The sequence below is a fragment of the Conger conger genome, chromosome 6, assembly GCF_963514075.1.
Source record: "Conger conger chromosome 6, fConCon1.1, whole genome shotgun sequence".
Lineage (NCBI taxonomy): Eukaryota > Metazoa > Chordata > Actinopteri > Anguilliformes > Congridae > Conger > Conger conger.
Window position 1 is genome coordinate 54,424,126 of NC_083765.1, and position 25,000 is coordinate 54,449,125.

Sequence of the window (25,000 nt, forward strand, 5' to 3'; positions counted from 1 at the left end):
TTAGAGCCCTGCTGTGTTAGAGCCCCGCTGTGTTAGAGCCCCGCTGTGTTAGAGTCCCGCTGTGTTAGAGCCCTGCTGTGTTAGAGCCCTGCTGTGTTAGAGCCCTGCTGTGTTAGAGCCCCGCTGTGTTAGAGCCCCGCTGTGTTAGAGCCCTGCTGTGTTAGAGCCCTGCTGTGTTAGAGCCCTGCTGTGTTAGAGCCCCGCTGTGTTAGAGCCCTGCTGTGTTAGAGTCCCTGTGTTAGAGCCTCGCTGTGTTAGAGCCCCGCTGTGTTAGAGCCCTGCTGTGTTAGAGCCCCGCTGTGTTAGAGCCCCGCTGTGTTAGAGCCCTGCTGTGTTAGAGCCCTGCTGTGTTAGAGCCCCGCTGTGTTAGAGCCCCGCTGTGTTAGAGCCCCGCTGTGTTAGAGCCCCGCTGTGTTAGAGCCCCGCTGTGTTAGAGTCCCGCTGTGTTAGAGCCCCGCTGTGTTAGAGCCCCGCTGTGTTAGAGTCCCGCTGTGTTAGAGCCCTGCTGTGTTAGAGCCCTGCTGTGTTAGAGCCCTGCTGTGTTAGAGCCCCGCTGTGTTAGAGCCCCGCTGTGTTAGAGCCCCGCTGTGTTAGAGCCCCGCTGTGTTAGAGCCCCGCTGTGTTAGAGCCCCGCTGTGTTAGAGCCCTGCTGTGTTAGAGCCCTGCTGTGTTAGAGTCCCGCTGTGTTAGAGCCCCGCTGTGTTAGAGCCCTGCTGTGTTAGAGCCCTGCTGTGTTAGAGCCCTGCTGTGTTAGAGCCCCGCTGTGTTAGAGCCCCGCTGTGTTAGAGCCCCGCTGTGTTAGAGCCCCGCTGTGTTAGAGCCCCCCTGTGTTAGAGCCCCGCTGTGTTAGAGCCCCGCTGTGTTAGAGCCCCGCTGTGTTAGAGGCCCTGTGTTAGAGGCCCTGTGTTAGAGGCCCTGTGTTAGAGCCCTGTGTTAGAGTCCTGCTGTGTTAGAGCCCCGCTGTGTTAGAGGCCCTGTGTTAGAGGCCCTGTGTTAGAGGCCCTTCCTTCACCCAGAAATCCTACTGGCTAAGTGCGGGAAGTGATTGCATTTAGCTCCTGGTGCTTCTGTCTGGTCTTCTTCCTCTCTTGCTCCACCGTGTTCAATCAGTTCCCCTCTTGTGTGTGCTAGTTCACAGCGACAGGGCTAACACGAGCTAATGCTCACTGATGAGTCGGATGATTTTGCTTGGATCGATATATGAGTTTAAGTGGGAAGGCTTCAGGTCCACACCTGCTCTGTGTGTGTCTCTCCCATCAGTAATGCAGTACAGTCAGGGGAATGCCTTGGGCTGCTAGTGAGTTCTGCTTCTCCCCATCCCCTGTGTCCTTTACCTCCTACCTCTGTGTTCATCTCTCCTGTGTCCCCCTCCCTTTGGCTTTGGGGAAGTTTACCTCTGGGAATACGAGGAGTTGCTTTACATTGTTTCACTGGGTTCAAAGCATCAGTGAATTAGAAGTCCTTTTACAGTTGTTCTTCCAAACGTATTTTGAGTGTGTGTGTGTGTGTGTGTGTGTGTGTGTGTGTGTGTGTGTGTGTGTGTGTGTGTGTGTGTGTGTGTGTGTGTGTGTGTGTGTGTTTTGTTTTCGGTCTCTGTCTGTTGGCTGCGTGTGCTAGTGTGCGCAGATCAGTCGCTGTCCCCTTGTACCCTGATGTTCCTGGAACTCCTCTCTTTCTCTGTGTCCGTGTGTCCGTGTGTGTGTGTGTGTGTGTGTGTGTGTGTGACTGTATCTGTGTGTGACATACACGTGTGTCTGTGTCCGTGTGTCCGTGCACACATTTGTGTTTTCTGTTACACAAACAAACAACCCAAACTGCTTTTCTCAATTGGTTCCAGTCTTCCTGTAGAAACCCCCCACTCTGCTCTCCAGGGAGTTGTACGTGCGGAGAACCCGTCTTTGATTCGTCGGATAGAACTGAGCTCTTCCTCTGAACGAACGCTTGAACGTTTGAAATTCTTACGACTCCGCTTGAAAGCAACAACTTCCTAGGGGGAGCTTTGCGAAAGCCTGACTTAAAATCACGCCCGTGTCACCCACAAGTCTCAGTAATCTTTCTCTGAAGAGTGGCGGAGAACTGGAGTGTGTGGGTGTTACGCTACCCTCTGGTGGCTAATGCTGTGTATAGCACAAACTCTGGTGGCTTTTCTACCAAACGCAACTCATTTACCACCCCCAACTTTTCGACACATGGACAGTAATTAAGGATGCCTACCATAGCTAGCCTGTCGATACTGATGTAAATGAGATGCCTTGTTTGTTTGTAATCGGAGGGAAGGGTTACGGAGGAGAAGCTTTCTCACACCCACAACATTCCTCTGGCAGTGCATTCCCACAGTGGTACTGAGTGCTGCTGTTCTTCTCCCACCCCCCTGTGAGCCAGGGAGCTGACGGACGTCTTAGCATGTTCAGATTACTCCAAGCGTCCGCCTCTGTGGACCTGGTTCATGTTATCACTCGATTGGATGGGCGTTATCAGCCCCATATACAATGCCATCCACAATGTTTGGGACATTTTCTCTAAATGGGGCGGCACGGATGGTGCAGTGGGTAGCACTGCCGCCTCACAGCAAGGAGGTCCTGGGTTCGATTCCCCGTCGGCCGGGGCCTCTCTGTGCGGAGTTTGCATGTTCTCCCCGTGTCTGCGTGCGTTTCCTCCGGGTACTCCGGTTTCCTCCCACAGTCCAAAGACATGCAGGTTAGGCTGATTGGAGAGTCTAAATTGCCCGTAGGTATGAGTGTGTGAGTGAATGGTGTGTGTGCCCTGAGATAGACTGGCGACCTGTCTGGGGTGTATTCCTGCCTTTCGCCCAATGTATGCTGGGATAGGCTCCAGCCCCCCTGCGACCCTGATCAGGATAAGCGGGTTCAGATAATGGATGGATGGATGGATGGATTTTCTCTAAATGGGTCTCTAATGACCCTTTTTTTTTTTTCTTCTTCTTCTTTCTTCTTCTTCCCCCTCCTCTCTCTGCTGTAGCCTATCCACTTGTGGGGTTATTTGCATTAGTGTCACCTTCCTGTCAGCGTTGACCAGTCTGGCCCTTTTCATCTGACTTCTCTCATTAACAAGGCATTTCTGTCTGCAAAACTGCTGCTCACTGGATGTTTGACTGTTGTGCGAGAAAATCCCAGGAGATCAGCAGTTTCTGTGATATTTAACCACCCTGTCTGGCACCAACAGTCATTCCACAGTCAAAGTCACTTAGATCACATTTCTTACCTAATATAGTGCTCACTAAGTGTATATGGGACAGATGACCACTAACACCCATTCAATCAAGTGATGACATTGGAAACGAGTGCTCTGTGGTCCTGTATCTTCACATAAAAACCAGCTGCTTTAATGTCATCCAGCTGCTAATGGTGAAATGAATGTGCTGTGTATTTTCCATTAAATGGCTACCATATTGGTTAACACTTTAGAATACTGTTACATGAATTGGCATTAATGAACTTAACAAGTACATTAGTTGATGCCGATTCATGTTGGATTGTAAGAAAACATTCATGTATTTGTTCATGGTTAACTCATTTTACGTTTATGGTCTAATTTTAATGTATTAATGTCATGCTTAATTAATGTATTAATGTGTACTAAATTATTTCATGTTAACTACATTAGTTAATGCCAGTTCATGTAACCTTACCATAAAGTGTGACCCCATTTTGGAAAATGAAACATTTCCAACCACTGCACAGAAACGTAGCTGCCTCTTATATCAAAAACTTTTTTAAATGGCGATTTAAACAATGACCAGCCCTGGCATCTGTTCACACCATTACACCAAACAGCTTCAAATGGCCTCTACCTGCCACTGTGTATCTGTTCACAACTTAACCCAAACGGGCATCTTCAGTGACCTTGTCTGTTTGCGAAAATTATCTCATCAGAATGATTATCTTCCTGTGGAATTATGGGACCTCGTGGCAAAGGACTAACTGACGTTTATTTAAAGTGGCTGTAAAAGTAAATCCGTGAATGGATTCAAACTACATTGCATGGCGTTATTATGGTATGCATGGCTAATGCTTAACAGTAGAGAGCAGACAATTGGGTGCAGACAATTTACAAAGTAGTTTTAGTCTCATCATAGTTTCATGAGATTTGTGCAGTACATAGCAACAAAAACATCCTGGGTTTGAATTCCAACTGGGGTTTTTCTGTGTGGAGTTTGCATTTTGCTGTTGCTCAGCTCTTAATCCCTCTCCCGGTCTCCCCTCCTTCTCCAGTACAATGTGCTTGTGGGTGCTACGTTTTGGGTGGAGTTGAAATGGAAGGTGTGGTGGTCTATACCACGCCCATATAAACCTAATGCTGTTTTCTGTACAGATTTTATGTCTGACTTCAAATGTGTGTTGTAATACTTATTTTTTACTTTGAATAGGTATTTGGTGGATGTGTAGTGGATACATCCCTCTGTGATAATTGACGGTTATTTCAGCTATTTACAGTCACTGAGAGCGTGTTGTGTTTGTACATATCACGATGTTGGTTGTTTGAACAAAAGTATTTTGCTTTGCTCACATTTTCACCTGCGCCGTGTTGCTCCGATAGAAATTCCGGTCTGCATTTTTCCCCTAGTCACTGAATTATTGAGAACCCATGTTAGATTTTTCTGAACCTGAGATGCCCTTGATTTACCCCCTGCTTTTTTTTTTTTTTACTTACACCAAACAGTCCTCTTCCACCCTTCTCTCCTGACCTGGCTCTGTCTGTCTATCCGCAGCATTACACCAAAGACGCCGACGGCCTCTGTACCAAACTCATCAAGCCAAAACTGATGGAAGGAACGGTCGCCGCCCAGGACGAGTTCTCGAGGAGTAAGTAAAACTACCATCGTAACGTGTAAGAGGGAGATGTAGCATGTTGCGCTTCAAGTAGCGAGCGGGCTGTTACATAGGTCGGCCTGGTAAAACCCGTAAACGAGTTGAGCCAAGATGGCGTCAACGGGTAAGTTGTCCACCTGCAGCGAGAGCACCCGGCTCCAGCCCAGGCTGTGGAAGCAGGAAGAGTGCGGCTCGAGTGCGGCTCAAGCAGGCCCGGGCGTGGCCATGGTGCGCACGGCACGCGTGATGGCAGTGAGAGCCGAGATAATGGACGGCCTTTCATTACTATTTAAAGCCTGTTATCTCGCCAAGGGCGATATCACGGTGACGGCAGTCTGAGTTTGAGCTGACTAATGAGATTATTAACATAGGCTGAAATGCGAGCTTTGGCCTGGTTGGGGCGGGGCGGGGGGGGGGCGGGCAGAGTGGTGGTCACACGGTGTCGCTGAAGACAGGCCTCGTTCGGCTGTCGGCTCCTGTTTGTGTTTTGTCGCTTTTATACACCCCCTCGCCCGCTGGATTTGCCTTCGCTGAGACGATGCCGTCTTCTGTGAAAACATGGCATCTGTTCGCCCTGCCGTACGTGAAAGCACATCTGTTCCCTGTTCTCAGGGGCAGATCCTAAAGGAGCATTGTTAATTTTCTGTTTATTTTGTCATAATGCTGAGAAGTACCATCCTCCGTTGTGAATTTAGCTAGGCCAATATTTTGTCACCTTACATCGTCTAAAGCTGGCTGCCTTGCCTTTGAGAGCCACAAGGTCTCCTGATTGTCCTTCTTACTCAGAATTAAATTAATCTACAAAAGCAGTTGATTACACGGTTAATTCCCTTGACTGAATTTTAAGCCTAAACTGGTTCTTAAATCTGGACCTAAATTGGATTTTAAGTGAGCGTCAAACTTTGGCTTTCCAGGTCCGGTGTTGGCAGCTGTTATTCTACAACTTGGTTGTTCCTGTGTTTTGTTCGTTATTATTGGTGAAGCTTAGCACGTTAGCAAAAACACAGAAGAGATGATTTTCTTGTGCCGCTCACAGTGCTAGCAAACTGAACGCTGCATTCTGTCATGTAGGTGGCTGGGCCCTTAATCGAAAGGAACTCAAGCTCCACCAGACCATCGGGAAAGGGGAATTCGGAGGTAAGTGTGTTTATTTCACCGATGTCAGGGCACGATAAACCGTTCAGGATAACTGCAATGAGCTGTGCTATACATCCAGATAAAAAAATAACTATCATTAATAATAATAACTTTTAACTTGGGGGAATTCGGTCAGAAAGCACCCCAAGTTAAAAGATTCCTGTCTCCTGAATCTTTGGTTATTCTGGTTAATCAAACCACTCTCATATACAGTGCCCTCCATAATGTTTGGGACAAAGACCCATCATTTATTTATTTTCCTTTATTCCTAATGGAATTGTACCTTGGCTCTCTATCGGAATTGGAGGTTGAGACTAGATTCAGCTGTAAATTATGCTGATGCAGTATAGAACACATTTGTTGGTTAAATGGCTTTCAGCCATTGAGGGTCCAAAGTATCAAATGAGCCTCAAACCACCGTGTTGCCAGATATGCAGTACATATGAAAATAATTGTTTCTCCTGAATATGTTTTCAAAAATTAATTGATCTTCCATAAATTATCATGAGAATTAAAGAAAATGGTTTTAATGTTCAATGTTCATCAGTGTACTTATATCCAGTTTTTTCCCCTCACCCTTGCAGTAATATACAGATGTAGATGCTTCTGTTTACAGTGCAGTTTATAAGAGTTTGGATAGTAATGTCATTTTTACTATCTTGGCTCTCTACTCTGGCACATTGGATTTGAAATGCACCAATGAACATGTTAAAGCGCAGACTGTCCGCTTTCATTCAACAATATTTACATCCATATCGGGTGAACCGTGTATGAATTGCAGCCTTTTTCATACAGTCCATTGGGCAATTGGCTGCTCAACTGTTGGCCAGCTGTGTGTCGTTGCGTCATTAGCTAATGCACAAGAACGCAAACTAAGGGTCTGGAGTGGTTGACGTTAGCTGCCGTGCATCGGTGACTCTCCTGGTCTGGAGTGGTTGACGTTACCGTACGGGCATCTGTGACTCTCCAGGTCTGGAGTGGTTGACGTTAGCGTACGGGCGTCTTGACTCTCCAGGTCTGGAGTGGTTGACGTTGCCGTACGGGTGTCTGTGACTCTCCAGGTCTGGAGTGGTTGACGTTACCGTACGGGCGTCTTGACTCTCCAGGTCTGGAGTGGTTGACGTTACCGTACGGGCATCTGTGACTCTCCAGGTCTGGAGTGGTTGACGTTGCCGTACGGGCGTCTGACTCTCCAGGTCTGGAGTGATTGACGTTACCGTACGGGCGTCTGTGACTCTCCAGGTCTGGAGTGATTGACGTTACCGTACGGGCGTCTGTGACTCTCCAGGTCTGGAGTGGTTGATGTTACCGTACGGGCGTCTGTGACTCTCCAGGCCTGGAGTGATTGACGTTACCGTACGGGCGTCTGTGACTCTCCAGGCCTGGAGTGGTTGATGTTACCGTACGGGCGTCTGTGACTCTCCAGGCCTGGAGTGGTTGACGTTAGCGTACGTGCATCGGTGACTCTCCTGGTCTGGAGTGGTTGACGTTACCGTACGGGCGTCTGTGACTCTCCAGGCCTGGAGTGGTTGACGTTACCGTACGGGCGTCTGTGACTCTCCAGGCCTGGAGTGGTTGACGTTAGCGTACGTGCATCGGTGACTCTCCTGGTCTGGAGTGGTTGACGTTACCGTACGGGCGTCTGTGACTCTCCTGGTCTGGAGTGGTTGATATTACCGTACGGGCGTCTGTGACTCTCCTGGTCTGGAGTGGTTGATGTTACCGTACGGGCGTCTGTGACTCTCCAGGCCTGGAGTGGTTGACGTTAGCGTACGTGCATCGGTGACTCTCCTGGTCTGGAGTGGTTGACGTTAGCGTACGTGCATCGGTGACTCTCCTGGTCTGGAGTGGTTGACGTTAGCGTACGTGCATCGGTGACTCTCCAGGTCTGGAGTGGTTGACGTTACCGTACGGGCGTCTGTGACTCTCCAGGTCTGGAGTGGTTGACGTTAGCGTACGGGCGTCTGACTCTCCAGGTCTGGAGTGGTTGACGTTAGTGTCCCTGCGTCTGTGACTCTCCAGGCCTAGAGTGCTTGACGTTTGTCTCTGTGACTCTCCTCTCCCTGCAGACGTGATGGTGGGAGATTACCGCGGGACCAAGGTGGCGGTGAAGTGCATCAAACAAGATGCCACAGCACAGGCCTTCATCGCTGAGGCCTCCGTCATGACGTGAGTGCTTTAGTGGTGCTGCTGTATTACTGCTCTTCTCTAGTTTTTCAATCTGTTGTGCTAGTGTGTGTTTGTGTGTTTGTGTGTGTGTGTTTGTGTGTTTGTGTGTTTGTGTGTTTGTGTGTGTGTGTGTGTGTGTGTGTGTGTGTGTGTGTGTGTATATGTTTGTATCTGTACATGTGTCTCTGTGTGTGTGTGTGTGTGTGTGTGTAGGTGTCTGTATGTGTGTGTGTCTATGTGTGTCTGTATGTCTGTATATGTCTGTGTGTAGGTGTCTGTATGTCTGTATATGTCTGTGTGTATGTGTGTGTGTGTGTCTGTATGTGTCTCTGTGTGTAGTTGTCTGTATGTGTGTGTATGTCTATATGTGTCTGTGTTTCTGTATGCGCGCGTGTGTGTGTGTGTGTGTGTGTGTGTCTGCGCACGTGCCTTTGTACTGCATTGTGTTTTTTGGATGATGGGTGTGTGTTTAGTTGTTCTGACGCCGCCCCTCTTGCCTCTCACAGGCAACTGAGACACAACAACCTGGTGCAGCTGCTGGGGGTGATCGTGGAGGAGAGGAGCAGCCTGTACATCGTCACTGAGTACATGGCCAAGGTGAGCGCCCTGTCCCAGGCCCACTCAGTCCTGCTCTGCACGCTAACCCAGTCACCAGCCTAGTGTTAGCGTTAGCTCTTACCCCACAAACCGGCCCTCTCTGTCCCAGGCCCACTCAGTCCTGCTCTGCACGCTAACCCAGTCACCAGCCTAGTGTTAGCGTTAGCTCTTACCCCACAAACCGGCCCTCTCTGTCCCAGGCCCACTCAGTCCTGCTCTGCACGCTAACCCAGTCACCAGCCTAGTGTTAGCTCTTACCCCACAAACCGGCCCTCTCTGTCCCCCTGCAGGGAAGCCTGGTGGACTACCTGCGGTCGCGAGGGCGGACCGTTCTGGGCGGGGACTGCCTGCTCAAATTCTCACTGTGAGTTCTGCCCGCGGGCCCCCAGCGTTACTGCACCCGTTTACCGCCCGATTCCACTTCAGCTGTGAAAGCATGAATGTGTCCGTATCTATGAATATTGCATTTGCTGCTATTACACAGGAAAATAGATTTAAAAAGTTAAAAAACTGAATAGGTGATGCCTTGGTAAGATGACATTCACACTCTTTTCCCCCTCTTTCTTTCTCTCCCTCCCTCTCTTGCCTCTCCTGCTTTTCTTTCCTTCCCACCCTCTCTTTTCTCTCTCTTTTTGCAGAGATGTCTGTGAGGCCATGGAGTACCTGGAAGCCAACAACTTCGTCCACAGAGACCTGGCGGCCCGTAATGTCCTGGTGTCTGAGGACAACATCGCCAAGGTCAGCGACTTCGGCCTGACGAAAGAGGCCTCCTCCACACAGGACACGGCCAAGCTGCCCGTCAAGTGGACCTCCCCCGAGGCCCTGAGGGAGAAGGTGAGAGAGGGGGAGGAGAGGTGGAGAGGGAAAATACTGAACTGGACCGTAAAAAACACACAGGCGCATGCAATTGTTCATTCTTTGTGATGCCGCTTTGTTTGATGGCTGTCATTCTGTGGGATGTAGCACTCGGGCCCATGAGTGGTGTGTGTTTGTGTGTGTTTGTGTGTTTGTGTGTGTTTGTGTGTGTTTGTGTGTGTTTGTGTACGTTTGTGTACGTTTGTGTACGTTTGTGTGCGTTTGTGTACGTTTGTGTACGTTTGTGTACGTTTGTGTACGTTTGTGTACGTTTGTGTGTGTTTGTGTAGGTTTGTGTAGGTTTGTGTGTGTTTGTGTGTGTTTGTGTACGTTTGTTTGTGTGTGTGTGTTTGTGTGTGTTTGTGTGTGTTTGTGTACGTTTGTTTGTGTGTGTGTTTGTGTGTGTTTGTGTGTGTTTGTGTACGTTTGTGTGTGTTTGTGTATGTTTGTGTGTGTTTGTGTACGTTTGTGTACGTTTGTGTGTGTTTGTGTACGTTTGTGTACGTTTGTGTACGTTTGTGTACGTTTGTGTGTGTTTGTGTGTGTTTGTGTACATTTGTGTGTGTGTTTGTGTACATTTGTGTGTGTTTGTGTACATTTGTGTACATTTGTGTGTGTTTGTGTCTGTTTGTGTCTGTTTGTGTCTGTTTGTGTCTGTTTGTGTCTGTTTTGTGCTCAGGTGTTTGCGTGACATTCTTCACGGCGTGTAGAATGAAAGTTAACTTTGTCAACTTGTAGGTTGTCTGTGTATGTACATGTTGAAGTATGTGCGTTAGGGTGAATTTATTCGCTTGAACAGAAGATGTCTCTAAACTTTCTCCTCTCCTTTGCCAAGCAGAAGTTCTCCACCAAATCAGACGTGTGGAGCTATGGCATCCTGCTGTGGGAGATCTACTCCTTCGGACGCGTTCCGTACCCCAGAATAGTACGTCTCACGCCTCTGAGCGAGCTCTCACACTCTGCTTGCTGTTGGCGTAAATTAAAGTTTTATTTTCAGAGTTGACCTTTCTCACTCATTTAGTAGTAGTAATTTATTTCGGTCCTTGTTAACTATTTTCACAGAATGAGTGCACATAGAAATAATGAATAACAATATTGACCGAAAAGGTGCAGGCTGAAGCTTTAGCTTATTACACCTACCCTTTTGACATAACATATTCACATATTCAACCCTTTCATTACTAGGTTTAGGCTATATATAAGCAATAATAATAATAATAATAATAGAAATGAACACAGCGTTTGACAGGGTGTATGTGCATAACAGCGCGTGTGTTAATCGTGTGCCTGCGATGAGTTCCGTCATGTGTCCAGCAGATGGCGCTGATGTTAAGATAACGCGTGACTCTGTGTGCACGGGCCTGTGTTGAATGACCCCCTGGCTGTGCCCCTCAGCCCCTGAAGGACGTGGTCCCGCGGGTGGAGAAGGGCTATAAGATGGAGGCCCCTGACGGCTGCCCCCCGGTGGTGTATGACGTGATGAAGCAGTGCTGGACCCTGGACGCCTCGGTGCGGCCCTGCTTCCGCCTGCTGAGGGAGAAGCTCCAGCACATCCGAACCAAGGAGCTGTACCTGTGAGCGCCACCCTGGACCTGCTGCCTGCTCTGTGGGGACCTTTCTCACAGAGACGCCTACCGACGCCATGTATAGCCTCCCCCCCCCCCCCCCCTCTCTCTTTTCCCCCTCTCTCTGTCTCTCTCTTCCCCCCTCTCTCTCCTCTCTCTCTCCCCCCTCTCTCTCTCCTCTCTCCTTTCTCTTTCTCTCCTCTCTCTGTCACTCTCTTCCCCCTCTCTCTCTCTCCTCTCTCTGTCTCTCTCTTCCCCCTCTCTTCTCTCTCTCTCTCTCTCTTCCCTCACCATTTCTCTCTCTCTCCTCTCTCTCTCTCTTCCCCCACCATTTCTCTCTCTCCTCTCTCTCTCTTCCCCCCCTCTCTCCCCATCTTCTGTCTCTCTGCCCTTCCCTTTCCTATCTGCCCATCTCTGTCCTCCTCTCCCACTCTGACAATCTCTGTCTTTCTCTCTCTGTCTCTCTATCTGTCAGTCTCTCTCTCTCTCTCTCTCTCTCGCTGTTCATCTCCCTGTCTGTCTGTCCATGTCTCTCTCACCCCCTCTCTCTCTCTTTCTCCGGGCGTGGCAAGGATGGGGGCGAGGCTGGCCTTTTCTTCCATATCTTGTCACTGGGACAGACCCCCCCCCTCCCTCCCCAGACTGTGCATTCCAGCTGAGCCCGGGACCCTGTGTGGGGCAGCATGCTTGCCCTGGGGCCCCGGGCGGGGGCAGGGGCCCCTGGCTCTGTGCCAAAGTGCCTCCCCAACACAGAGCCTGCCCTCCGGACTCCTCCTCCTCCACGGACTACACTTTGTTTTTTGTGTTTTTTTTTAAACCCTTTTTTAAATTACTTTTTTTATCGTTTCATTCGTTTATTTGCTTTGCGCCCTCAAGCAAGCGTGCTTCCCGCGACTCACACGTTCCAGAACCCGCCAGAGAGAGAGAGGGGGGGGGGGGGATGGGACCTGAAAAACGTGTGGTTCAATGCCCCCGCTCTCTATCCCCGAATAACCACGGGGGAAGCACCTTCGACCCGGGGTCAAAGGTCACGGCAGTCCCCCGTCCCCCCCCCCTTTCTTTTATATCGAGACCGAGAAAAATAAAAAATAAAAAAAAATCCAAAGGATTGCTGAGCCAGCGCCACGGCGGGCTGGAAAGTCCAGGGTCGGGCGTGGGGGGGGCGGGGGGGGCGGGGGGGCGGGAGGGCCGTGCATGCCATGTGAGAGGCCTTGATTTTACTGTCAGTGCTGTTCATGTTCATTTCATTATGCTTCCATCATTATGAATAAATCATTCCATCTGACCAGTTTGGAGAGGAAAAAAAACAAACAAAAAGAGTACAGACATATGCGAGTGTGTGCCTTTTGTGTGTGGTGTTTGATTGACAGCGCTCTGCTCTGCGGCTGGTCACGTGACCCCTCTGTCGACAGCGGACGAAGCGTAGCGATCCAGGTTCTGCAGAATGTCCTCTGAGTGAGTGAGAGGGTTGTTCCGGGTTCCGCGAGGTGTCCTTTGTGTCTTAAAGGTAAAAGGCAGAAGACTGATCCTGGGTCAGTGAGGTCCCTTGTGTCCTCATTGAGCTTCAGCAGCTGACCCAGGATCAGTTGAGAAGGAGAGAAGTCATCTATGCACATCTATGCACATCTATGCAGTCCCCCGTACGCACACATAAGAGCACACATGCAACACACACACACACACACACACACACACACACACACACAAACGTGGTAGTGACAAACGTTTGTGCACAGACGCTCGAATGTGCCCTATGCGCAATCATACTAATGTCAGCCTGTGAGAAAGCCAGCCTTTGTTTTGTCAGTCTGTCGATGAGATCTGTCACACTATCTGCAGGGGCTTTGGTTTGTGAAGCAACTTGTCAGACCAAATCAACAAGTCGTTTTATTCCTTTCCTTTCTCTCCTTTTATTTTTTCCAAGTGCTTGATTGGCGGTTCACAGGACTCCCTGTGCAGTTTAATCTGAATAAAGTGTGAAGCTCTGAAATGGTACATTTCAGTATACAAGAGGTCATGTGTCCATGTAATCAAGGATAATTATATAGTGCCCTCCTGTCCTCTGCTCCTACACTTTCTTTCTCAGTACTTTACCTGGCACATGCTATCCTGGACAGACTTGGTGGAAATCCTGATGCACTGATGCCTGTTTTTTTATTTATTTGGGTTTGTAAAAGGTTCTGAGCTGTGTGTGATTCAACTCTATTCATTTCCACTTTCTTGCCTTCCTTTGGGGGTGTTCAGAGAGGCCACTGTTTATATTTGTGTCTGTATTTACATTTTTGTCTTCTTGCCTTGTCAACCTGAGCTTTAAAATGCAACGATAACGTAACTGACCAAAATAATGTGGACGCCATTTTCACGTCTCGAGCCAAGTATGCCAGTAGATGGGCTTCCACACGGAAACCAACGGTGCCCGAAAAGCAGTCACAACTAATTCAGCAATGTGAAAAGCTGTTGGGTGCTTCGCAGATTGGTTTGCAGCAATGTAAAATACACATCGAAATGAGTAATTGCGTTTAAATAAATACCTGTCTGGCCATTTAAGTTTCATAATGGGTGAGCAGATGCTCTGGGAGAAGAAACAACAATGCAACTAGGCAAAACTCCAAATCAACCTGTCCTCCTCAATAATAATTGGTAATAAATTAATGTTCGAAAAATAAATATTTTTAAAGCAGTGCATGAAGTATAGTGAACGTGTGACAGCTCTGTGTGTCCAGTGCGATTTAATGGGTGGCACATTCCAATCAACCTCTTCCGTCTTACGTCATTTTCAGTCAGCTATGGCCGTTTTCCCCTCATGATTTTAGCGATATGGATATGCTACGAAATAATTAAATATTTTTGTTCTACCAGGGCACGAAGTGTAGCCTATTGTGTGATTCATACGAATCCTAATGTCTCAGCCAGTGCCTTAACAATAGTACAGTTATGTAATGCGGACAATGCATGGCTAGGGGCCTGCTTCTGTCAAAGGTACTCGCTGTGACATGTGTTGTCAACATGCCTTGCCCATGTTTGTGCGTGTTCTGTCTGTCTGATAGTACATTTAAAAAAAAAAAAAAAGGGGGGGGGGGGCGACATGGCTCAGGCAGTAAGAGCAGTCGTCTGGCAGTCGGAGGGTTGCCGGTTCGACCCCCCGCCCGGGCTGTGTCGAAGTGTCCCTGAGCAAGACACCTAACCCCCAAATGCTCCTGACGAGTTGGTCGGGGCCTTGCATGGCAGCCAATTGCCGTCGGTGTGTGTATGAATGGGTGAATGGAGAAGCATCAATTGTACAGCGCTTTGGATAAAGGCGCTATATAAATACCTGCCATTTTAGTATGTCAGCACAGCTTTCGAGCTCAAGAATTTTACATGGAAGCCATCCAATTCCTAGGCACCTGGGTTTCCTTTTATTCTTGGTTTCAGACATGCCACACGGATGTTTACCTTTATCAAGAGCTTCAAGCAACGTCAAGAAGAAGCCTACTCTGTGGTTTCCTCGGTTGCTTTCGTGGCTGTTGTAGTTTGGCCGTTTCACCAGCTGGTGGCGGTATTTTGCGCACTATTATAATCCCGCCCGCAGGCTGAAGTGCAAGTCGTGCTTTCGGGCTGACATTGGCGGGACGCCCGCGTGTTGTCAATGTCCTGTGCGTTTCATAACGCTGCTTTAGCCGCCCACTTGGGTGCCCGCTGTGTGTGCTCTCGTGTGACCTCCAGGGATTCTGACTGGTGGGCCTGGGATGATGTCACATCCCCTGGGAAGGTGACCTCTTGGGATCACTCAAGGGCAGCTCTGTCTTTCACAGCTGAATCCCATAATCCTGTCTGCCACGCTGAGGGGCGTGCATGCACCCATTTCATACTCTGGACTCTGCTGGTTCTGCGATGTCAATGATTTTATTTAGTGATGTGTGTTAAGCTAACTAGAAGAACCTATTTGTATGTCATTTTAATGTATTCTGTGTATTCCGTCCACTGTTGTATATTTCTTAAGTGCTTCTGTGCAAGCCCAGGATTTAATCAATACATCCCAGCTAACACAAGCGTTCCCACAATGCCGTTACCATGTAGCGACATTGAGAGAACATTTTGTGTTGGCTGGGAGTCGGCTACCGCGTGGGCCCACTTGACGTAAGTTCAGGATTGACCGACGTATCCACAAACCGGTGTGGTCTTGCAGCAGAGGCTATAAATGCATTGACTCTAGCGACACAGCAGCAGAGGCCCAGCCAGTAGCGTCACGTGGGCGGTTATGCAAGGTGTTGCCCTCTTCATGCAGCCCATAGTGAACGGGGAGCTGCAGCTGCTTGGCATGACAAAAAATGAACTCATCCAGATGAACATTCAATATTTCGCACGCTGCTTTGAACACATCACATTATGCAGTTAACATGAAGTTGCCTTGGTTTGTCTTATGTGGTGATTTTGAGAAATAGCCTGGTTATTGTACAATCAATGACTTGAATCTATCAAACTGTTTTGCTGGGATAGTCTTGACTGATTCGTACCAGTTTGATCAATGGCTGATGTGGCTCCCCCTATTAAAGCAGGGTTTTAAACCTTTTGACAACCTGTATCTAGGGCGCCCCAGTTGAAAATCGTTGTTTTATTATTATTTTAAAGTATGGTTTGAAATATTTCCTAGAATATAGTTATTGTCTGACTGGGAACTCCTTGCAGTTGCTTCAAGGACCCCCCAATGAGAACCCAGGCATTGAATCCTCATTTTCTGTTCCGGTGATCATTAGTCATTTCTGGAACCACGGGGCTGATTTTGCAGGCATCAGTTTGTGCAACTGCTGGAATGCATTGACTCTTGATACGGAATATGGAAGCATTGGTATTTTTCAAGAGCATGAACCGGCATTCCAACAGGAGGGGCACATTCATTATATGCCAGGCAGTGTCCGTAATGAACGCATGTCGCTGGGTTATCTGGCTTGCTATTTGTGTTTTTGGTGCTGGCAAGAGAGACCTGCCTGCAAGGCAAATAATTTAAGCGTGCCGTCATTTTTGCCTGCGTATCGTAGGCCTAAACATTTGCTATTATAAAACGTCTGCTATTGCATATTCAGACAATTGCATTGAAAGCATAACAATAAAGCGATTTTACTTTCCTTCATCGAACCGCTAAACTGTTTAATCGTGTAATTACAATGTATGTTGTGGTGTTGACGGATATTTAAGTTATTAATTATATAACTAATTTAAATACTTAATTATATATTAAAATATTCTTGTTTTTCACGGGGATAGAGGTGAGCTGACCATGACATTTTATCTCAATCACCACGACGGCTTGTTTTCGATTTCAAACGACTTGTTTTGCAATTTGATTCAAAAGTCTGATCTTAATTGGAGCTGAATTGAATTACAGGGGAATCGCCTTTCTAATTTACAGCAGTCTCAGCTGCGCGCACGCCTACAATCTCCTCCGTCTGTGCGCAGGTCTCTCACTTCACTGCACAGCCTAAAAATAATGTTCTTTTTTTCCAGCTGACGTCTCCACTGCAATTAGTCTGTTGAGATGTGCATCTCGCTGTCTGCATAAATGGCCATCTCAGGACTAACTTTGCGGCCGTACCAGTCTTTCTCGCAGCCCCAGCCTAACTTCCAGGAGATTTGACCTTGGATGCAAGGGCGCCCTTCCCCTGAACCGCCACTGTCTGTAACGACTGTTAATTGGGTCTTGTAATTCGGATAACAAACGAAATCCGTCATTTTAATTGGACCGAATTGTCTGCATAGAGTACCTGTAAACTATCGCACTCTTATAAAAGCAGAGCCGGGTGTAGCGTACTCCACATAAAATAGCATTCCCGTTTCGAACGACGTTTCATGAGGTATTCTGAAGGGATAAAACCTGTCTGCTGACTCTAGCTCAAGTTGTTTAATTCCAAATATATCCGAGGAGAGCCTAGTGCTTTTTGAAGTGATAGATCTTACAAGTCAGCTTGCGTTTCTCATACCATTTTACTGTCTCAGCGTGACTTTGGCTGTCTGTTCTTGCGCCGTCAGAGGCACGGGGAGGGAGGGGAGCACGAGGCGAGCGATAACGGCTGTAAGCTGCTCCTGTGATGTAAAGGCCTGATGGTTTTGGGTTCTGTAAATAACCGATTTTTTTAAGCAGTCAGTGACATGACATGTTACCTTTGTGAAAGGCAAAGGTTCCCCATGTCACAGGAACATATTTCCAGCCCTGCTTGTCAAACTGTATTTGCATTCGTTCCACCCGGTTATTTGGTCCATATATGGAGGAACCCACCCCTCAACAGATTTTACCTCCAAGAACAAGTACACGTGAATAACACTTGTGTTTCTCCTGTGAAAGCTGGTTTTCTGCTGGGTGTTATTGCCCACACTGTCTGCAACCCAAGTCCGCCGTATCTGTTTGCCCGTAGACAGCACGTGAAAATACATTTGAACGATCGCAGTGCTTGTTTGAATCGTCAACGTGGCTCCAGAAAATGAGGATGGTGTCTGCAGACTGCCTGTCCGCGTGTGTGTGCGCGCACTGCACCGCACTGTTCGCGGGAGGACGCTGCCGGCGGCGCGGCCTCGGGTCACCGCTCCACAGCCCATATGCGCCGGGGCTCGCAATGTGCTCCACGCGCATCTTACATGTTAATGTGTTTTAAATCGTTAGCCTTCTCTTATCAGTTATTAACAGTGACATCAGTGACCGCGTGCACATCGGAAAGCCCTGACTTTACCAGTCACATCGCCCCTTACAGTTCTGCTTATTCATATAAAATTAATTAAAAGTAAAAATCCACGATTAATTGAGACTGCCCCTTTCTCCTCAATTGATAATAATAATCTTAATACATATTAATATGTAATTATAAATAGATTCATATGAATTAGCCTGCTAATACGGTTATGTGTATGTATACGGTATACATATGTTAGTTCTTTTCACACTATTGAAGCACACTGTGTGTGTGCGTGTGTGTATGGGAGTGATATTTTTAAGTGCGAAACGCAGGCAGATGTATGCCTATATAGCATATATAGTTTCCCCGTCCCACACATCTGCCTATGTTACGTACAGATGTGGCTCCTGCCCTACTTCCCTCTACAGCAGTGATCATCAAATCACAGTCCTCGTGGGCCGAGACCTGCTGGCTTTCCACCTCCCTTTACCTGGGAGTCTGGTGTGAAGACAGTCTGCTCACCCATTAACACTATTTGTTCAACTAATCACCTGGGAGAAAAGAAAACCAGGGCCAGATTTGGATTGGAGGTCCAGATTTGATGATGGTTGCTCAACAGCCTAGAGGGGGGGCACCATAGGCACAAGGGCCACACACAGCCTGCCTAAAGATAAGATAGATACAGATAAGATGCACGTTTATTGAACCCCGTGGGGTAATTTGTCCTCTGCATTTGACCCATCCTAGTTACCTAGGAGCCGTGGGCAGCCACAGTGCAGCCCCCGGGGTTAAGGGCCTTGCTCAAGGGCCCAACGGCTGTGCAGATCATTTTTATTGTGGCTCGACCGGGATTCGAACCACTGACTTTGTGGCTCCCAGTCATGTACCTTAACCACTACACTACAAGCCGCCCTCAAAGATGGGCACTGGACAGGTCCTGTGCATGTGGGGGCTCAGGGTGAGGTACAAGCTCCTGCGGACCCATGGAGGAGCCTTCTGGTATCCGCCATCTTGTATCCATATAGAGTTTCTCTGCTTCATTTGCCAAGCCTAGGTGCAGAAGATCAGGACGGACTGAAAATAAATGAAAAATAAAGGTAACAATAAGTTCACATGAATTGGCATTAATTAACTACTGAAATGCTAAGCCGTTCAGTACATCATTAATACATGTTAATATCTATATTAGTTCATGCCAATTCATAATGGAATGCGAACCAGTTAATGTACCTGTTAATGGTTATCTCATTCTACGTTTATCCTATGGTCTGCTATTCATGTAACTAATACATTAGTTAAGAGTTTAAATACATAATGAAAAGTTAATTTCAGGCTTAATTAATGAACTTGTTAATCATTAATCCATGTTAACAAATAAATTAGTTAATGCCAATTCATGTGACCTTATTGTGAAGTATAAATAAATGCACTCGTGCAGCAGCAAGCCAATGACGCAACAGCATCTGCATTGTACAGGAATGACTGTGGGCACACTCACATTAATTAAGGTGATGCTTTGTGGCAACCCTCATGCAGGGAGACATGTAGTACATTCAATGTAGGACAACAAAGACAAAAACAAGCTTGGGTGAAGCAGTTCAACCACGTATAAAATGGGGGTCATGCACTTAGCACAAAGGCAACAAATAAAAATATTTTTCTCCATGATGGCCGAGAGAACACTGCACGCTCTGCTTAATGTGTCGCTCAATGGTATTGGACATATTCCACCTCAGGAAACCGTCTGTCCAGCTTAGCTGTGCCTGAGCAGTTCTTTTGCCTTTTCAATTCTGTTACTACACAGCTTTGAGAACACCACTGTTCTTGCTAAGGTTGTTTTGTTCATTTGCAATCAAAATAAAAAGGTAATAATGTAGTAAAATAGTGAGAATAATAAAATATTATTAATATTTTAATGCTAACAATTTACTTGAACATTTTAATACTTTAATATTTACTTGAATAGCCCCAGTGTGTGGACCACTACACAGACGCAAAAAAACTAAATAAAACAATAGTAACTAGAAGACTGCACTGGAGAAAGCATGCCTCTGCCAACACTATATGCAGTTTTCAAGATGTGTATGCCATATCCAGATCTCAAGTCTTCACCATCCATCCAATATACACTCACTAAGCACTTTATTAGTAACAATTTGACTTTATTGCACATACGTATTCATGCGATTATCTAATCAGCCAATTGTTTGGCAGCAGTGCAATGCATACAATCATGTAGATACGGGTCAGGAGCTTCAGATAATGTTCACATCAACCATCAGAATGGGGGACAAATGTGATCTAAGTGACTTTGACCGTGGAGTGATTGTTTGTGCCAGACAGGGTGGTTTGAGTATTTCAGAAACTGTGGATCTCCTGGGATTTTCACACACACTAGCCTCTAGAGTGCAAAAAATGGTGCACAAAAAAAACTACAAAAAATCCAGTGAGCAGCAGTTCTACAGACAGATACGTCTTGTTTATGAGAGAGATCAGAGGAGAAGGGCCAGACTGGTCAAAGCTGACAGGAAGTTGACAGTAAATAAGCACACATTACAACAGTGGTATGCAGAAGAGCATCTCTGAACACACAACGCAATATAACTCTTAAGTGGATGGGCTACACCAGTAGAAGTCGAAAAATAAGTCTAATAAATAACCACATTTTACTGTGTAGGCACACAAAGTTTTATGGTATTATGTGAATCCATTCAAATATTATATGCCTTTTTGTGAGAAGCCATGCCAACTGCCACATCCAGTTGGCATGGCTTCTCTGGGGCCACTTTTTTTCTTTACCCGATGACCAAACTTTCCAAAATATTCTATGGAATTACATGAATTAATTTGGAAGTTACATGCCTTTTTGCAAAAAGCCACATCCCCTCTGGTCCATTGGTGTGAAAAAGCAGAGGTGCACAAGAAGGACTAATCCATTTCGGCATTTTGTCCCAACTTCTGGTCTTCTTCTGGATTTCCAATCAATGGCAGCTGCGTGTCTTTCTATTTAAGCCCCGTGTTTCTGTGACTCTGGGTCTGTGTCTCGTTTCCCATTTCACTGTTCCCTCTTTCATTTTCATTTGTGCACAAAGGTTAGGTGCACTTCTGGCGATTCTCATCTACCTGTGGTGGTGAAGGGTATGGGAGCTGAACACGCAGCAACCCTTAACCATCGGGGTACTGAGGACAGTCTGCCACACTTTAACCTTCACATTTTATTTGTGCACAAATGTCAAGCATGCGATGATTGGAAGACTCGGAATGGAGAGACTTCAGTAAAGGCCAAGCGTTGAGGTTTGAGGTTCTGTGCACCCGTTTCTGATCTCTTGTTCTAATATGCTGTTCATCCACCTAGTTGTATTCCCACCTTCTTTAAAGGCTGCCTTTATCAAGAAAGGAGCTTTAAAGACTGACTTCATCAAGTGAGGAGCTTTAGGCTGAGTTAATATAAGGTGGACAGTTGGAGTACTGAGGCCCTTTTTGTAATTAAAAGACCGGCTCAGACTTCTTATAGCTGGGGGCAAGGTTAAGAGAAAAGACAACGTTCACCCTTTCTGTATGTTGAACTTTCTCTGAGCACTGCTGTGTCTTTTCGCTGTGGCTGTTCCCAATGTTGACAGCTGCTTTCTGTTGTCAGGTATCACTTCCCCAAAGCTGACTTTCATTTCATTTCCATCTTAGTGCATGTCTGTCACCAAGTCTAAATACACGGTTGTTGCAGACATCGCCCCTCTCCGTGGAGAGCTTTGCGAACTCCCAATAGCCCGGGCTTCTGTATCTGACCCTTGTGGTGGTTCATGTATTTATCTTGCTCCCTTAAGTCTCCTGCATCGTCAGTTGAACAGCGATTGAGCAACCTTGGTGAATCTGTTATGTAAAAAAAAAAAAAAAAAAAAAAATAATATATATATATATATATATATATATATTTTTTTTTTTTTGCTACCTTTACTACTGACAAAAAAATTAATAGAATTTAATATGTACTGTAGATATCACCAGTGTACTTGTCATTTGTATTCCCCTTGACAGTGAAATGTGTCCAGTTTGACTGCCATATACAAATTCTCGAATAAATGATAGTTGTTGTTTTGTGTGCCGTGGCAGTAGTGTCTTTGCTGGGGCCTGTCGGACCCTCCCCAGGGTCAGCTGACTGGGATGACATCATTCTGAGCCCAAGGCTGGCAGCGATATTGTACACAAAGGACCACGTCTGGAGACCGCAGCACTGGATTCACAGCCCTTTCAAAGCATGTGTACTCTCCTCACTCACATGTTCAAGACTATCCAGATAGCTATTTTAACTGGAGAAAAATCCCTTCTGTCAAACACAGGACCAGGTTTAGACACTGCGGTGGGCACCAGAAGATTTTGATTAATGTTCTCTGCCATACACAATCTCAAGTTGAACATTTCTCTGAGATCTCCAAGCCTGATTAGTAAAGAGTTTGGCTTTTTAAACGCGAGTGAAGGTGGCCGTCACGCGAGGTGTCATGTAAGCACAAAGTGACATGATTGGTTCTGATTGTCATCAATCACTGCTACCCCTTACGGCACAACTGCACTTCAGCATTGGAAAGAAAAGGTCTGGGAAATTATACTGGGGGGTCGGAGAAGGTACCATTATAGGGGCTACCATTTCTGCAAAAATACAAGCACATCACAATTCACAAATCACACTTTTTGAGAAACTTTGTCTCCTACCATATTCACCATTTCTGAAACCTCTGCTTGTTGATGAAAGGTTTATGGCCGGAATCCATACAGAGATACCCCTTCTACACGCAATGGAGGAGGCATGTGGTGCTATTCTTATAGATGCACTCCAGGGTTGGATGCATCATGCCAGGCCGGGAAAACATTGCTTGTGATTTTGATGAGCTTCTGTGGCCAGACAGGAACGAAAGACAGAATGTTTTTTTCTTTGATATTCAAAATTTAGCGTCCAGTATTTCTATTTCTGTTGTGTATGGAGAACTTCTTGAATACCAACAGCATGTGTTGAAATGTTTACATTAATTTTGAAAAAAAATTAAATAAACTTTTGTTATTTTATTGGTGGTTTTATATTTTATGGTATACAGTAACAATATAGTGTTCTGCAATCAGCTACTGTCCATAGTTTGTATGTGCAACACTGAAAATGCAAAAGGCATATGCCTACTCATAAGTGAAGATATTTATCATGTTTTCTTTGAGCAAATAAGTGTCCAATTGGTTCTCAGTAAGGTTTATTCATACGATTTTGATTTGAGAAGAATTAATATGGTTTTGACAGAAATGTTTCATTTAGCCAGAGGTTTGTGCCGTTTTTCCAGCATGAGTTTTGAGAACATGAGGGATAATTTCAGAAAGCGTATGTAAATAATTAAAATAATAATAATAAAATAAAATCACACTGCAGACATTAGTCGACTCAATGGTGATTGGAGGTGTACAAATAACTGCAATTAATTACGTTGTCATATAACATGATGTTAAGGTAATATATTTAATTTGGTTACCCTTGGCAGTGCTGATTGATCTTGTTTGGTGATAATTTGCTGGGTTTGTTTTCGTTTGACATGGTTAGGTGGAATATGACAGTAAAGAGGGCCGTTTACTGTATGTGAAGGCATGTCAGATGTCTGTAAATCACCGTAGCGTGGCATTGACTCTAATGTCTGGTGACAGGCTGCCATACTAATCCAGAGGCCTACCCGCTGGGAGAAAATGTGCCTACTTCTGGGAATTTCTGATGCCTCCTGCTTTTGAGTTTGACACAAATCCCATCAAGGCTACAGGCTAACTTGCCCACCTCGTATGATGAAAGCTGGGATCTCCTGCTGGTTCTGTCGCCCTTGCGGTGGTACTAATGGAGCCGAGTGAGCGGGTGGAAGGACTAACAATGGGCTGCTGAATTGGAGCCCCCCCCCACAGGAATCTACGTCTGTCTCCTGCCCCCCGCTGCCATCTTCTTGGTCTTTTTCTCTGCAGCAAGCGATGGTTCATTTGAAGGGTAATTCCATGTTGAGAAGTTCACTCCTGGCTGGTGGCTACAGGAGTGACTCACCAGTTGTTAGGAGGGGCTGTATGTGCTGGCTGATGTTGGGGAGGGGGGTGCGGCAGGAAGTGCGGGGGAGCTGTCCCTCGAACGCGGTCTGGGGCTTGGCGGACAATGAGTTGACTGTCGTCTCCCCTCGAAATAAAAGCTAGAAGGCCTCTTACTGAAATAGATGGTGACATTGAGTGGTTTGTGAGTTCAGGCTTTGTTTTGGGGGACAGTCGCTTGGGCCATCGGAACAAAGCATGCAGAACACGGCAAACACAAGCTCTGAAACGTAGGCATCGCAGTATTAATAATAAGGGACTAAGCAAGGGCAACGTGAATGCGGAATCCAGCAGTGCCCTTATAAAAGAGCGTTCTGACAGCAGAAGCAGGGAGATTCTGCTCATTAGGATTTCTCATCACTGCCAGCTTGCCGTCTTCTCAGGAACCATCTAATTATTCTCCAGACAACAGCTCTGTGTGCCAAACACAAAGAAGAAACGGCTCAAAGGAGGTGAGGTCGTGACAGGGCAGACGTTTGTCATCTTTCTGTCCACATGGGAATCGTTGAAGAAGCGTTAGCCAGCGGTCATCCGGAGTCACAGAGCCAAAGCAGACCTAGCATATTAACGGCCCGTCCATAACTGCCATCTCTCTTCTTTTGTCTGATCTTAGTTGTTGTAGCGTGTTATGTCTGCCCTGGTTAAAATAAACGAGGGAACTTGGTGGAAAAGTGGTCATCCTGCTTCTCTACTTGTGACACAAACACATTTTGTGTGTGCGTGTGTGTGTATGTGCGTGTGTGTGCTGGCCTTTCGGGAACACCTGAGTAGGATTGTGCGGATGCGTGTGTGCACATGCACATGTCTGTTTGCATGTAGATGCGTGTTATGGGGGATGGGGGATTTTCAGCACACGCCAGATCGGCCTGAGTAATGCACGGTGATAAAGAATGACAGAAGGAGAGAGATGCTGTGCAGAGAATGAGCCCAGCGCATATCCCCATGTTGACAGACTATCTGGGGTCTCAACTGCGCCAAATTGTGTGTGCGTGTGTATGTGTGTGTGTATGTGTGTGTATGCGTGTGTGTGACTGCATTTGTGTGTGTGTATGTGTGTGTGCATGCGTGTGTGTGTGTGTGTATGCGTGTGTGTGTGTATGTATGTATGTGTGTG

At 46.7% G+C, this 25,000-nt stretch overlaps 1 protein-coding gene across 5 annotated transcripts in view; it reads left to right on the plus strand.

The window, feature by feature from the left end:
* LOC133130856 (tyrosine-protein kinase CSK-like) overlaps positions 1 to 11,439 on the plus strand; it is a 54,149-nt gene extending 42,710 nt beyond the window's left edge. For 4 of the 5 annotated variants that reach the window (XM_061245778.1, XM_061245777.1, XM_061245779.1 and 1 more), the window contains 8 exons: positions 4,730 to 4,823; positions 5,901 to 5,966; positions 8,036 to 8,135; positions 8,642 to 8,732; positions 9,023 to 9,096; positions 9,371 to 9,566; positions 10,426 to 10,512; positions 10,983 to 11,288. In XM_061245778.1, coding sequence (XP_061101762.1) covers positions 4,730 to 4,823; positions 5,901 to 5,966; positions 8,036 to 8,135; positions 8,642 to 8,732; positions 9,023 to 9,096; positions 9,371 to 9,566; positions 10,426 to 10,512; positions 10,983 to 11,165 — 891 coding nt within the window. In that variant the 3' untranslated portion in view covers positions 11,166 to 11,288. Of the gene's footprint in view, positions 1 to 4,729; positions 4,824 to 5,900; positions 5,967 to 8,035; positions 8,136 to 8,641; positions 8,733 to 9,022; positions 9,097 to 9,370; positions 9,567 to 10,425; positions 10,513 to 10,982; positions 11,289 to 11,419 lie in introns of those variants that run through there. The other variant, XR_009708971.1, reaches the window with a different exon arrangement.
* Positions 11,440 to 25,000: the final 13,561 nt, after the last annotated feature.